The 13,124-nt window shown below is 36.5% G+C and overlaps 1 protein-coding gene across 4 annotated transcripts in view; it reads right to left on the reverse strand.

Moving 5' to 3' along the window:
* Window positions 1-497: 497 nt before the first annotated feature.
* KLHL2 (kelch like family member 2) overlaps window positions 498-13,124 on the reverse strand; it is a 104,875-nt gene continuing 92,248 nt past the window's right edge. For 2 of the 4 annotated variants that reach the window (XM_040471090.1, XM_040471112.1), the window contains 6 exons: window positions 9,187-9,384; window positions 8,455-8,556; window positions 6,979-7,107; window positions 6,223-6,363; window positions 2,784-2,927; window positions 498-1,626 (listed from right to left, as the gene is read on the reverse strand). In XM_040471090.1, coding sequence (XP_040327024.1) covers window positions 1,598-1,626; window positions 2,784-2,927; window positions 6,223-6,363; window positions 6,979-7,107; window positions 8,455-8,556; window positions 9,187-9,384 — 743 coding nt within the window. In that variant the 3' untranslated portion in view covers window positions 498-1,597. The remainder of the gene's footprint in view (window positions 1,627-2,783; window positions 2,928-6,222; window positions 6,364-6,978; window positions 7,108-8,454; window positions 8,557-9,186; window positions 9,385-13,124) is intronic. The other 2 variants (XM_040471104.1, XM_040471096.1) reach the window with 2 other exon arrangements.

The raw sequence follows: 13,124 nt of genomic DNA on the forward strand, positions 1-13,124 counted from the left end.
GCTAACGTTCTATGCTAACCTTTTAAATTCCTCTTCTGAGGCACAGCCACCATATCCCATCACACTTTCTCCTTCCCTTCTTCCCCTTCCCGGCTCCTTCCCTCCCCCTCTGCACCCTGTCAGGGGTCCACAACCTCAGCTGTCCTTCTTGCTCCCCCACTCCCAATCCTTCAATTGTTTCTTTTTCTTGTTGGTCCATTGCTCTTTGTTCTATTGTTATCTTGTGCTTAGATTAGGGGACAGAGGAATATAAAAACTTTAAATTTCACCAATACTTGGGAGACTTTTCTCTGATGGCTGAGGTAACTCTTTCTTGGATAACAATTTTCAGGGACCTCAGTTAATGATAACAGACTTGCCTTATAGGTTACTTTGGCATCAAATTTAAAATACTGATTTGTGAAGTTACAGAAAATGCAAAGTTTAAAAAAGAACAGAAAAACGAAGTAGGCAACTTTCTTAATATGAAACTAAATAGATACAAATCAAGGGCAATGTGAAACAAGTAATATACAAACTTTTATTCAAAGATATTCAAGAAAGACACGTTTTGGTCATTTTAAAGTGAGATTAATTGAAGATCTCAGAAAAATTGTATTTGATCAACGCACATGGCTACTCACAGAAAGTTCTCTCTTCTGTTAATAGCAGCTAAATTTATACACACAGAAAAAATTCTTAAGACCATGCAAATTCAGTTGAATTCCATACATTCATTATATTCATCAAAAACCTGCAGTAATATTCATGCCAAAGAGTTACTTTAAGAAAAAAATTAAAAATACACACCAAAACATGACCAAGATTAAACTAAAGAAAATAATAAATAAGCATAATTTATATTTTATTTAAAAAAGTTTGGCATCACACATAGTCAAGTGTGTTACACCATGTTCATTCCTCAGAAGTGGCATTTTAAAGTGTTAAGCATTGTTAAATATCAAAAAATACAACTCTGTTTTACAATGTAGTACTGGCATAATTCAAAGTACTGTGCCAATTATAAATAGTATAATCAAGTTTCAAACATCTTTTCAAACATATTTAAAGGAAAGCATATAGACACACATTATATGCACACAATTTATTATACTCATGTAATCAAAGGTATTTTATAAAAGCAAACAGTTTTATCCCTCACCTAGTTTGTATACTTACATAGATTTTAATACCTGTTCAAAGATTTTCAGTTCCTGTGTATACAGATTTTCAGGAGAAGGAATAAAGATAAAATTTAATTTTACAAGAACACACATTATTTTATCTTCCTTCACAAAATAATCCATAGTCATTCAAGGTTGGTAAAGAACTAGTCTTTAAGAAAGCAACTGTTGTCTAAAGACTACAGAGTAAGTACTGCAGTCCAGGATTCTTATTAAAACTCAGTCAGCTGCTGCTCATTGCAGAAAAAGCCTATGCAGTGCTTCTACCAAAAATAATCTTCAGTGTCTGAGGCCTCTCAGGGCAGCCGATCGTAGCTTCTGCTGAGACGTAAAGTGCAGCCACAAGTGGAGAAGTGCTAGGCTCTGAGTCACTTCAGAAATACTTGGTGAAGCCTGTCTCTCCAGTATAAAGATGCCAACAATGCCCTTCAGGCTCATAGTGGTTTATCAATAACTGTGACCCCTGAGCAAAGACACAAAGAAATAAAACAGAAGTCACAGGCAGCATTCTGTACCTCTCAGAAAGCAGTGGATTCTTTCCTACAAAAACATCAGGGACTGAACAAATCATGGTGTTTCAAGGTCTCTTTCTTAAACTTTATTTAATACTACTATCATTTTAATCTAAATGACAGCTAAATCTCTGTTCCAGTTATGGACCAGAACCACATCAGACTATTTTAATCCAGAACTAACCTTTTGCTCTTTATAGTTATAATTAAAGGAAAACAATTTTATTCAGGAAATGTCAAAATCCACCTAATACTCAAAGGGACACAAGAGACTTTTGGGGGTGATGGATATTTTCATTATCTTGATTGTGATGATGGGTTCATGGGTATATACACATGTCGAAACTAGTAAAATTCTACATTTTTAATATATGCTGTTTATTTTATGTCCATTATATCTCAATAAAGCTATTTAAAAAATCCACCTTAATTTTGAGCTATGTTATTCTGGGATCCTACTATATATAGTTCCTCTATTAGGTGTTTGGATGATACCTAAATAACAGTGATGGTTAGTTAGTATAAACTTCTTTTCTCTCCACTATTGGGTCAATATCAGAATGAATATTAGAATTTAGAGTGATATACATACGTATCTGTCATCAGAATAATATGCAACATACAATTTTAAAGACCTGTCATTATATTTATTATTATTACCAATCTCTTACTAAGAGAATGGGCCAAAAATGGTATTTTATATGACTCAACCACTGTTTTGCTTAAATAAGAAAAATTATGCCACTGTCTTATTGTAGTACTATCACACGGCACCCCGCCAGGGGAGATGTTCTAGTGGTTATATGTCTTGGATAGCTGAGTAATTAAAGACTTGCCACATAGTGAACTTTACTCTATGTAGATTTTAGCCATATTAAATTTTATTGTACTGTTCTACACTGGAAAGGTTTGGGATTTTGAATTCAAATGACTGTAGAATGACAAAAGAATACCAGCGCCTTATTTTAGAATATATACATCCAGTATTAATTATTTTGAGAATAAGAAATATACTTTGAGAAAATTCTTCCAACAACATTCTTACATAAAAATCAAGATGATGTAATCTTTCTCATATTCCAATAGAAGACAATTAGACAATTATTACCTGCGTAACTTCTCCCTGTGCTCATACAAGATGACACAACTGTCCATTTATCAGTCGTTGGGTTATAATATTCTACTGATGCCAAGTTACAGGAACCATCATCCCCTCCAACTACATATAACAGACCATTAACTGCACAAACTCCTTTAAAAAAAATTATGAAGAGAAAAAACAATTAATTTTAAAACTTTGGGGAAATATAAATACCCCTATATGTGTTTGGTGAGGTGTTCCAGAGACACTGATTTCCTTGAAAAGAGGCAAGAAGAGAAGATGGTGAACATGAAAACAATTCCTCTTATATTTGAGAGGTGAACACCACTTCCGAGCTCCTACTCATGCCATTAGGCAGTAGCTGCTTATGCAGGCACTATTTCAGTTAGTCTTAACAACAACCTTACTTTATGGGTCAGAGACGATTTTAATTCTTATTTTGTTAAAGAAAAATTAAAGGTCAAAATGTTAACTTTCCCAAAGTCAGCTTCTTAGGGAACCCCAAAGAAAAAATATATATTGGTAGAAGGTAAAAATGATTTTGAACTCTGAAATGATACTGAATGGTTAGCTATTTTATCTCCTGTAAAAGGAGAGAACAATATTATTTATTACTAGAATAACTCATTTTTTTTGGAAAAATTCAAAATACCTAGAAAAGCATATATAAAAAAAGATCACCTCTAATTCTGTACTACTTAGAATAATGACCAGTGAAATTCTGATCTCTACTCTTGCAGACTCTTTTCTATGCATATATACTCAGATACTTCTTTTTTTTTTTTTAATTTTTTTTTTCTTTTTTCAATGTGGTTGTTTTTTTTTTTTTTTTTTTTTTGGGACAGAGAGAGACAGAGCATGAACGGGCGAGGGGCAGAGAGAGAGGGAGACACAGAATCGGAAACAGGCTCCAGGCTCCGAGCCATCAGCCCAGAGCCCGATGCGGGGCTCGAACTCACGGACTGCGAGATCGTGACCTGGCTGAAGTCGGACGCTTAACCGACTGCGCCACCCAAGCGCCCCGATACTTCTTTTTTTAATCTTAAAGTTCCTCATACTACACATGCTACTTTATTACTCACCCACTCCTAAATGATATACCTTGGACACTTCCCTAAGTTAATAAACACAGATCTATGCAATTTATAATGGCTGCATAGTACTCCATCTATAATACCATAATTTGTCTTTTAGATATTGTTATTTTCAGGTGTTTTTGCTCTTATCATGATGTTGCAATGAACAAGGATTCCTCTTGCATACTTTTTTTGCATACTTGTGCAACTATTTTCGAAATACATATTTTTACAAAGAAAATTGCTGAGTTAAAAAGATAAATACCTTTTTTTAAGATTTTATTTTTAAGTAATCTCTACACTCAGCATGGGGTTCAAGCTTACAAGCCCGAAATCAAGAGTTGCATGCTCTACCGACTGAGCCAGCCAGGCATGCCAAGATGAACACCTTTTAAAAGCTCTTTATTTTAGTGTATATTTTAAAAGCATATTTTTAAGAATTTTAAACAAGGTTCAGAGCTATTAATAAACTGGCACTTGGAGGGCATTAAAACATCCAGAGGATGCTGCCCACACACTGGTCTCTGTAGTTTTGTAGATGGTTTTTCTAACATAATGAACAGATGCCTGCAGATTTTTAACATAACAAAATAATGAGTTCAAATCTCTATATAGCATTTAAAAGTGGACAAGCAATAGTATTTTCTGTGCAAATGGAATGGATCTTCTCTACTCAAATTCAATTGTGTTACTATTCTAGTCTCTTGCCAGGGAGCAAACTCATGCCATTTTAATGTAGCTCAAACACTTGAAAAGCAAGAGCAAGATGGTAGTTCTACATACACAAATGACTACCTTATTCTTCTCACTAGCAGAAATGAACTAATTTTGATTTGAAAACAATAAAACACAGGTAGAGAAGAAAGTCACAGACGATTCCAATCTTTAGGAAAATAATGAAAGCTAAATGCAAATAAATCTCCCAGTCCAGCAAGGCACATGAATGTATTACTGTGGCTTTTCTAACTTTGTATACACCAGGGTCAAGCACTTATTCTACTTAATAATTTGTGGGTCTTACCATAGTTCCGGACTGTCTAAAGCAGAGAGGTTTTTAGTACCTCACCAAATACAATTGACTAGATGAGGGGAAATGTCAAGTGGAATTAATTATAAATCCTGTTCTGTTACGGACAGTCCTTGCAGTCCCACGTACTTTGTCTCCCCTCATGATCACACTGAATTAAACAGAAATTTTTTTTTTAATGTTTATTTTTGAGAGAGAGAGTGTGTGTGTGCCTGTGTGCACGATGGAGGGGCAGAGAGAGGAAGAGGAATACAAAGGATTTGAAGTTGGCTCCACGCTGACAGCAGTAAGCCCTAAGCGGGGCTCGAACTAATGAACAACAAGATCATGACCTGAGCCAAAGTTGGACGCTTAACCAACTGAGCCACCCAGGCGTCCCGAATAGAAATTTCTGTAAAGATAAAGAGAAATTCAGAGGAGCATTTTGGGCAGGATCGAGGGTGCATCTTGCGACATCATCCAGTGGTGTACAGTGAGTTTGAGAATCATGAGGAACTTATTTTGGACTGGAAAATGGCATGAAGATAACGGCATTTTCAAATAGACCAGCATTTCCTGAAAAGACAATCTAGCTATCCTGAATCTAGTTTCCATTTCTATTTTCCTTTCATGGATCTTCTTTCTAAGAGGTTAGTTCCCTAATCTTGAAGACCTCAGTTTTCTTAAAATTACTTGTTGCTATTATTGTTTTAGCTTTTCCATTTTTAGAAATCAAGAACTACTAAATTAGGGTTAGCTTCTTCAAGCTTCAGATTCAGGTAAACAACTAGCTTTTAACCTGGTACTAATATTTACTCAACCAGACTAAATCGAGAACTGTAGTCTCTAGTACATTATGCATGGTATGCAATAAAAAATGTTTGTGGTTAAGAATGAATGAATTCAAGCATCAAATATAGAGGGCTCTTCCTCTCATTTAGTCACCAAAAAGTAGCCACTAAGCTAGGCATACACTATATAAAATTATTACATAAGCTTCTGTCTTTAAAGAACCAATCTATTAGAAAACCCAAATCAGGGGCACCTGGGTGGCGCAGTCGGTTAAGCATCCGACTTCAGCCAGGTCACGATCTCGCGGTCCGTGAGTTCGAGCCCCGCGTCAGGCTCTGGGCTGATGGCTCGGAGCCTGGAGCCTGTTTCCAATTCTGTGTCTCCCTCTCTCTCTGCCCCTCCCCCGTTCATGCTCTGTCTCTCTCTGTCCCCAAAATAAATAAACGTTGAAAAAAAAACATTTTTAAAAAAAAGAAAACCCAAATCACTAAAAGAATAAATATACAGCAATACTAGTAAAACTCTTAATACAAATCAATATACATTTCATAACTGTAAGCTAGACAGATACCTGCATTTCTTCTGCACATGTTCATATCTGCAACCTGCCTCCATGTATTGGTGGTGGGATCATACACTTCAACACTTTTTCGTACTAAAGGACCATCATGACCCCCTACAGCATACAGTAAATTGTTTAACACACCAACACCTATAAAACACAAAGAACCAAACTAGAGCAGAGTAAAAGGGACAAGAAATTTAGAACATATTGGGGTTTCTACAAATGACTTGTAAAAGTAAGTCAATATTAAAGCATACAATCTAAGAAATAGAAATGAACAGAATTGACAAATGAGTATCCCAATAAGAACTATTATTCTAAAAGAGGGATGTCAAATAGAATAAAAATAATATGTACGTGAAACACAGAGACGCAAGTCCTTTAACATGATCTCTTGAAATCAACTTTCATGGTGTAAGCAAACCAGTATTAAAGCACAAAATGTGTAAGAAAGGGATATGAAGAGACTTGATTATTGAGTTCAATAAGCACTCAAAACAAAAACTAAAAGGAATGCCAAACAATATAAATAATTAAATGAAACACAGAAGAAGCCTTTAATATAGCACTTACAAATTTTACAGTGATATTTAAGTACACCTACTACCACTACCTGCATAATTCAAAAGACATTTGACAGTGGCATTAAAATCAGTATGTATATTTTCCGATGGTATAAAGAGATGCTAATGAATCATTTCACTTGTTTAACTCTTTTCCATCATTTTCATACTTCAATTGCTAAATGAGTTTCCTACGTACCGGCTCCACTCCGTCTGGTGCTCATTTCTGCTATATAGGTCCACTCATTTGTGGTAGCATTATAGCATTCGACTGTGCTAAGACACTGACGTGACGCTCCATCATACCCCCCTACAGCATAGAGCAAACCTAAACAAGGAATCACAAAGAAAGCCAAATTCATAAAAAGCCATTTTTTCAAGTCATAAAGTATTTTCCTCCACAGTAGCAGTTTCCCTTTTGTTACTCATTTTTATAAATTATGAAGATCTTGCCTAATGGTGACAGTAGAGTTACCAAACTGCATTATGAAGATCTATACGTGATGGTATTAATTTAACATTTTCATCAATAAATCTGACTATAAAACAGAAACATAAAACTCACTACATCTTTGGATAACATTATTTGGTAAGTGAACAACATCCTGGAAAACAGAATATAGTAATCTTAGTAACTTGGGAAAAAACAGTTAAATCAAGAATTAGTACCAATATGCAATAGAATATTATTTGGCAAGAAAAAGAAATGAGGTACTAGTAAATGTTATAGCATAGATGAACCTTGAAAATTTTATGCTAAATCAAAGAAGCCAGTCACAAAAGAACACATACTATATGACTTCATTAATATGACATTTCCAAAAATGGGAAGTTTATCCAGAGACAGAAAGTAGAGTAGTGGCTGCCGAGGTCTAGGGAGAATGGGGATGACAGTTAAGGGGAGTGGACTGCTTCTTGGGTTAAAAATGTTCTAAAATGAATTGTGGTGATGGATGTACATTGAATTGAACACTTTAAATGGCTGAATTGTTTGGTATGTGAATTATATCACAAGAAAGCTTTTCAAAAAAAAAAACTCAGTGCAAAGAATTATACCCACAGTAGGGAGGGAGTGAGAACCCACAGATGTGCCCAAGCAAATAAAATAAAAATCACACCAAAAAATAATACTTATAGCCTACTTAAGCTCTGTTGGTAAACAAAGTAGAATATAAATAAATAACTGTGGCAATACATCCTCTTAAATGTGAAATAGCCTTTCTCTAGAATTAAAATTTTGCACTTATGTCATTTGATTTGTTCCCCAAATAATTGTATTAAGATCAGTTAACAGTTTTATGTAAGGTACAAACATACACACACACACACAGAGAGAGGGAGAGAGAGAAAGAAAGAGGGAGGGAGAGAAAGGGGCAAAGAGGAGGACAGAGGGAGAGAAGGAGGTGAGGGGGAAACAAGGGCCTTACATAAGTTACTTTATATAGACAAACTAATTTAAAAAAATAAATAAAATTTTACGATGGCTACTCCTTTCCTTTTTTAAATGATCATTTGCTTGCTCATTTAGACGATGGCTACTCCTTTCCTTTTTTAAATGATCATTTGCTTGCTCATTTAGAAAACTGGTGTTTGGATTACTAGAAGAATCACTGCTAGCAATCCAGAAGCCATATGTGCCTGGAAATGTTCACCTAAAAGAACAGTCAGCACCCACCTCCAACAACACCGACACCCACGCTGCTCCTCCTTGTGTTCATGGGAGCCACGTGAAACCACTCATTAGACTTTATATTATATGCCTCCACAGATGATAAACCTATAATAAAGCACAATGCTCTTCATTTCCTCCTCTAAAAAAAAGTGAGGTAATTTTTCTTTTATATATATTATTAGGGAAAAATACTTTAGGTATGTTAAATTGGGCTAAAATTAAAAGAGGAAAATGGTGGAAGGTAAACATGTCAATTACATAATAAATAGGAATAGCCTCTCTTCCCCAGGGCCCCTAACCATGCTACTCACACTTACTAGCTTTTTAAATGTAGTAAGAGGACTGACAGTGATCCATAAGGAAGAAAATTTATATACTTAGTATTCTTACACTATTTAAAAGAGTTCTTTTAACATTTATTTATTTTGAGAGAGAGAGAGAGAACAAGTGCAAGCAGGGGAAGGGGCAGAAAGAGAATTCCAAGCAGACTCTGTGCACTATCAGCACAGATCTCATGAACTGTGAGATCATGACCTGAGCCAAAATTAAGAGTTGGACGCTTAACCACCTCAGCCACCCAGGTGCCCCTAAAAGAATTTTTGATGGGAGTTTTTAAACTTATCTTTATAAATACCCGTTAAAACACTCGATGTCTAATTTTGCCCCAATTTGTTCCCTAAATGTGATTGTTGTGTTAATTCTAATGCAATGTAGAAAAGATGAAAAGGAAGTTACCTGTACTGCCATCAAAGCCTCCCACAGCATATAACAATCCATTTAATACAGCAGCCCCCAAAGTGCTTCTGCGGTCTCGCATGTTAGCAACACTGGTCCACTGATCTTTCACGGGGTCATAGGAATCTACAGTGCGGACTCTTAAGGAGCCATTAAAGCCACCAACAGCAAAAACGAGCCCAGCCATGTAGACCATCCCTGCAAGAGAAACCCAGCAGTTAACGATGAGTATGCAACCATACTCATACCATAGATAGACTACCATACTATCTAAAGGCTGCATTCCAGTAAGTCTATAGCTGTTGTCAGAATATAAGCTACTCTTAGGAGAATGCTGACTGAATAGAATTCTACTCATTAGCAAGAGTATCTAACCAATAAATTTTCCTCCTTTCTAAGATTATTAAAAAATCCAATGGTATGGGCTGACATATTATTCTGACTCTTGACTTTTTCAAATATTTATTTATAGACTTAAATACTGAGCCAAGAAGTTTGCCAACCACTTGTATACAGCTCCCATGGCTTTCAATTTTGGATCTTCTACTTTATATGTGTATCTTAATTTGCACAATATACTTCTGGTTTATCACAGTGCGATAAATCAGGGGACAGTAAATTACAGCCTGCAGGCTGATTATTTTTTGTAGAACCTATGAGCTGGGAAGGGGTTTTACATTTTTTAAAATTTATGTATTTATTTTGAAAGAAAGAGACACACACGAGAGGGGCAGAGACAGAGAATCCCAAGCAGGTTCTGCACTGTCAGCGTAGAACCTGATGAGGGACTTGAACTCACCAACCATGAGATCATGACCTGAGATGAAACCAAGAGTCGGACACTTAACCGACTGAGCCACCTAGGTGCCCTTACATTTTTTTAATGGTTGTAAAACCACCAAAAGAAAATTTTGTGACACGTAAAAAATTACATGAAATTCAAATTTCTGCATTCATAAGTCTTACACAGCCCCACCCATTCATTAATGTAGTATCTATGACTACTTTCACACGATAGTGGCACATGAGCTGTGACAAAAACCATATAACCCCCAGAGCCTAAAATACTCACTCTCTGGTCCCAAAGAAGTTCGCCGACCCTGGGCTAAAGAGAGGTTAGGGAATCCCTGGATGGAGAAGCCAAATTGCTAGCCTCTGGATCTCAACCACCTTTTCACTTTTCTAAGCTTTCTCCTGTGCTTCTCCTGATCTGAGAAGCCCCTCTCACCATCCACTGTGCTTTCTTCAAGTTTAAAGTCCTACTGAAAGTTCCACATTCTCTAGGAGGCCTTCCTCGAACCACTTGAGCCTGAAGAAATTACCTCTAGCTCCTGAACCCCTAGGGCAAATAATACTCTATACAGCGCATTTGAGGTTAATAAATCTTACTGAACCTGCATTATCATCACTTTAAATTGTTCAAAGTTTTATTTTTAAATTCTGTAGTGTTTATGTCACTGCTCAGATGAAGGCAGGCATTGTGCCTCACAGTTCTCTGAATCCAGCCGGGAGAACAGGAATCACCAGCTCTGTGTTGACCAGCTCAGTGTTTCCTATGATGGTGTCAGGCAAGCATACATCACTACCCCCGACTGTCTTACCCTCTGATGCTTCATCCCCAGCTCCCAAAATATTTAGGGATGTGTAGTCCTTCATATGGCATGAAGACTCCTACTGTTCAAATGAAGCTGCCCATGTTGGCAGCTCCCTGTCAGAGAAAGGAATGACTTCCCAGCCCCTGCTTCAATCAGGAAGTGAAAACTCAAGCTAGTTTCTGGTAAATCTTCAGAGTTTGAGGAGAGCTGTAGGCAGTGGACAATTTAAGTAGGCAGGGGACTAACAGATGCTAGAGAGTAACCCCTGGATTCCTGAGTGCCCTCAGTAGCAGAAAATGTGGTAGATCTCCTGGGAGGGTGGGGGGAGAGGCAGTGAGCAGTGAACACTGCAGGCAATATATTTCACCGTGAAAATGCCCTATATCCCAAATCATAAGGAGCACTGGGGAATGTTCACTGTGGAAATTTGGTCCATTTCAATGTTTTCTTTTCTCTACAAACAAAACAAAAATCTATCATTTCTTGGAGACAGTATAATATGCTTACCAAGTGGTAGGGTATAAATGACTCAATATATGAGTCCAAACACTCTGGGGTAGAGGTGGGTGAACTAAAAGAATTGATACTTGGGGCACCTGGGTGGCTCAGTTGGTTAAGTGTCTGACTTTGGCTCAGGTTGTGATCTTGGAATTCATGAGTTAGAGCCCCACGTCAGGCTCTGCACTGACTGCAGAGCCTGCTTGGGATTTTCTCTCTCTCTCTCTCTCTCTCTCTCTCTTTCTCTCTCTCTCTCTCTCCCTCCCTCCCTCCCTCCCTTCCTCCATCCCTCCCTCCGTCTCCCACTTGTGCACTCGCTTGCGTGCTCTCTCTCAAAATAAATAAACTTAAAAAATAAATAAAAGAACTGATATTCTTCACAGTTATAGGGAAGCAAAGCACCCAGACGTTTGAGTAATTTGGCCATAATTCCATAGTTAAAGGGCATCAACTCTAATCTAAAGTGGGTAGAGAAGCACACTGTACCTTCATGGGGACACAATGAAAGTAAAATTTACTCATGAACAGTAAACTTTGGAATGGACCCAGGCTAATGACTTATGGTGCAATAAAAAGGAAACTGAATCAAGAATCAGATATGAAGTAAGAAACCAGTTATAAGTATCACAGAAGACTCCAACAGTAACAATAAAGATAAAATACCTATGAATAAACTTGCCAAGAAACATGTAGAAGCATATGAAGAAAATGTTAAAAATCTACTAAAGAGGGGCACTTGGGTGGCTCAGTTAAGTGTCTGACTTCGGCTCAAGTCATGATCTCACGCTTTATGAGCTCGAGCACTGCGTCAGGCTCTGTGCTGACAGCTCAGAGCCTGGAGCCTGCTTCGATTTCTATGTCTCCCTCTCCCTCTGCCCCTCCCCCGCTCATGCTGTTTCTTTCTCTCAAAAATAAATAAAAACATTAAAAAAATTTTAATAAATAAAAAAATTAAAATCTGAAGAAAGAAGACAGGAGTCCCATCACCAGTCCCATCACATATTAAATTATAAACCACAGTAATTATAACAACAACTGTTCTGTTTTGATGCATAAATTGGCAAGACAAATCAACGGAACACAATATTTAGAATAAAACCAAGTAAATGTAGAAATTTAGTATATGATAAGGGCAGCACTTCAAATGAGTAGAAACAGCTAGGTTAGCCATTAGAAGTCTTTGAACAACCGGATACCATTAAAAAAACAAATTCTACATCTTACTTCTTATATCAAAATAAAGTCTAGATGTTTTTGATATGAATATAAAAAACAAAACTTTGAAAGTACTAGAAAAATTCGTATTTTAGAATATAATTTTGTTTTAGGGAAGAAACCTAACAGGTACCACCTTAACCAAGTGATTGAAGTTACTATCACCAGAAATACTCCATCTAATCATGAGAAAACATCACACCCAAAACTGAGAGACATTCTTCAGAATACCTGACCAAGTACTCTTCCAAAGAATCAAGGGCATGAAAAATATGGAAAGACTATGGAACTATTACAGAGGACTATCACAGAGGTCAGAGGAGACTAAGAAAATATGACAATTAAATACAATGTGGGATCCTGAAACAGAATAAGGACATTAATGAAAAAACTCATAAAATACGAAGTCTTGTAGTTTAGTTAACAGTAATATACTAACACTAATTTCTTAGTTTTGATAATTGTATCACAGTTGTGTAAGATAATAATATTAAGGAATAAATATATCAGAGCTCTTTGTAGCATCTTTGTAACTCTTCTGTAAGTGTAAAATTATTTCAACACAGAAGTAAATAATTTTTTTAACTTAAAAAAAATAAAAAACATGTTTATGTACATACACACACAGTT

Source organism: Herpailurus yagouaroundi, unplaced genomic scaffold (assembly GCF_014898765.1).
Source record: "Herpailurus yagouaroundi ecotype Mexico unplaced genomic scaffold, PumYag 28, whole genome shotgun sequence".
NCBI lineage: Eukaryota > Metazoa > Chordata > Mammalia > Carnivora > Felidae > Herpailurus > Herpailurus yagouaroundi.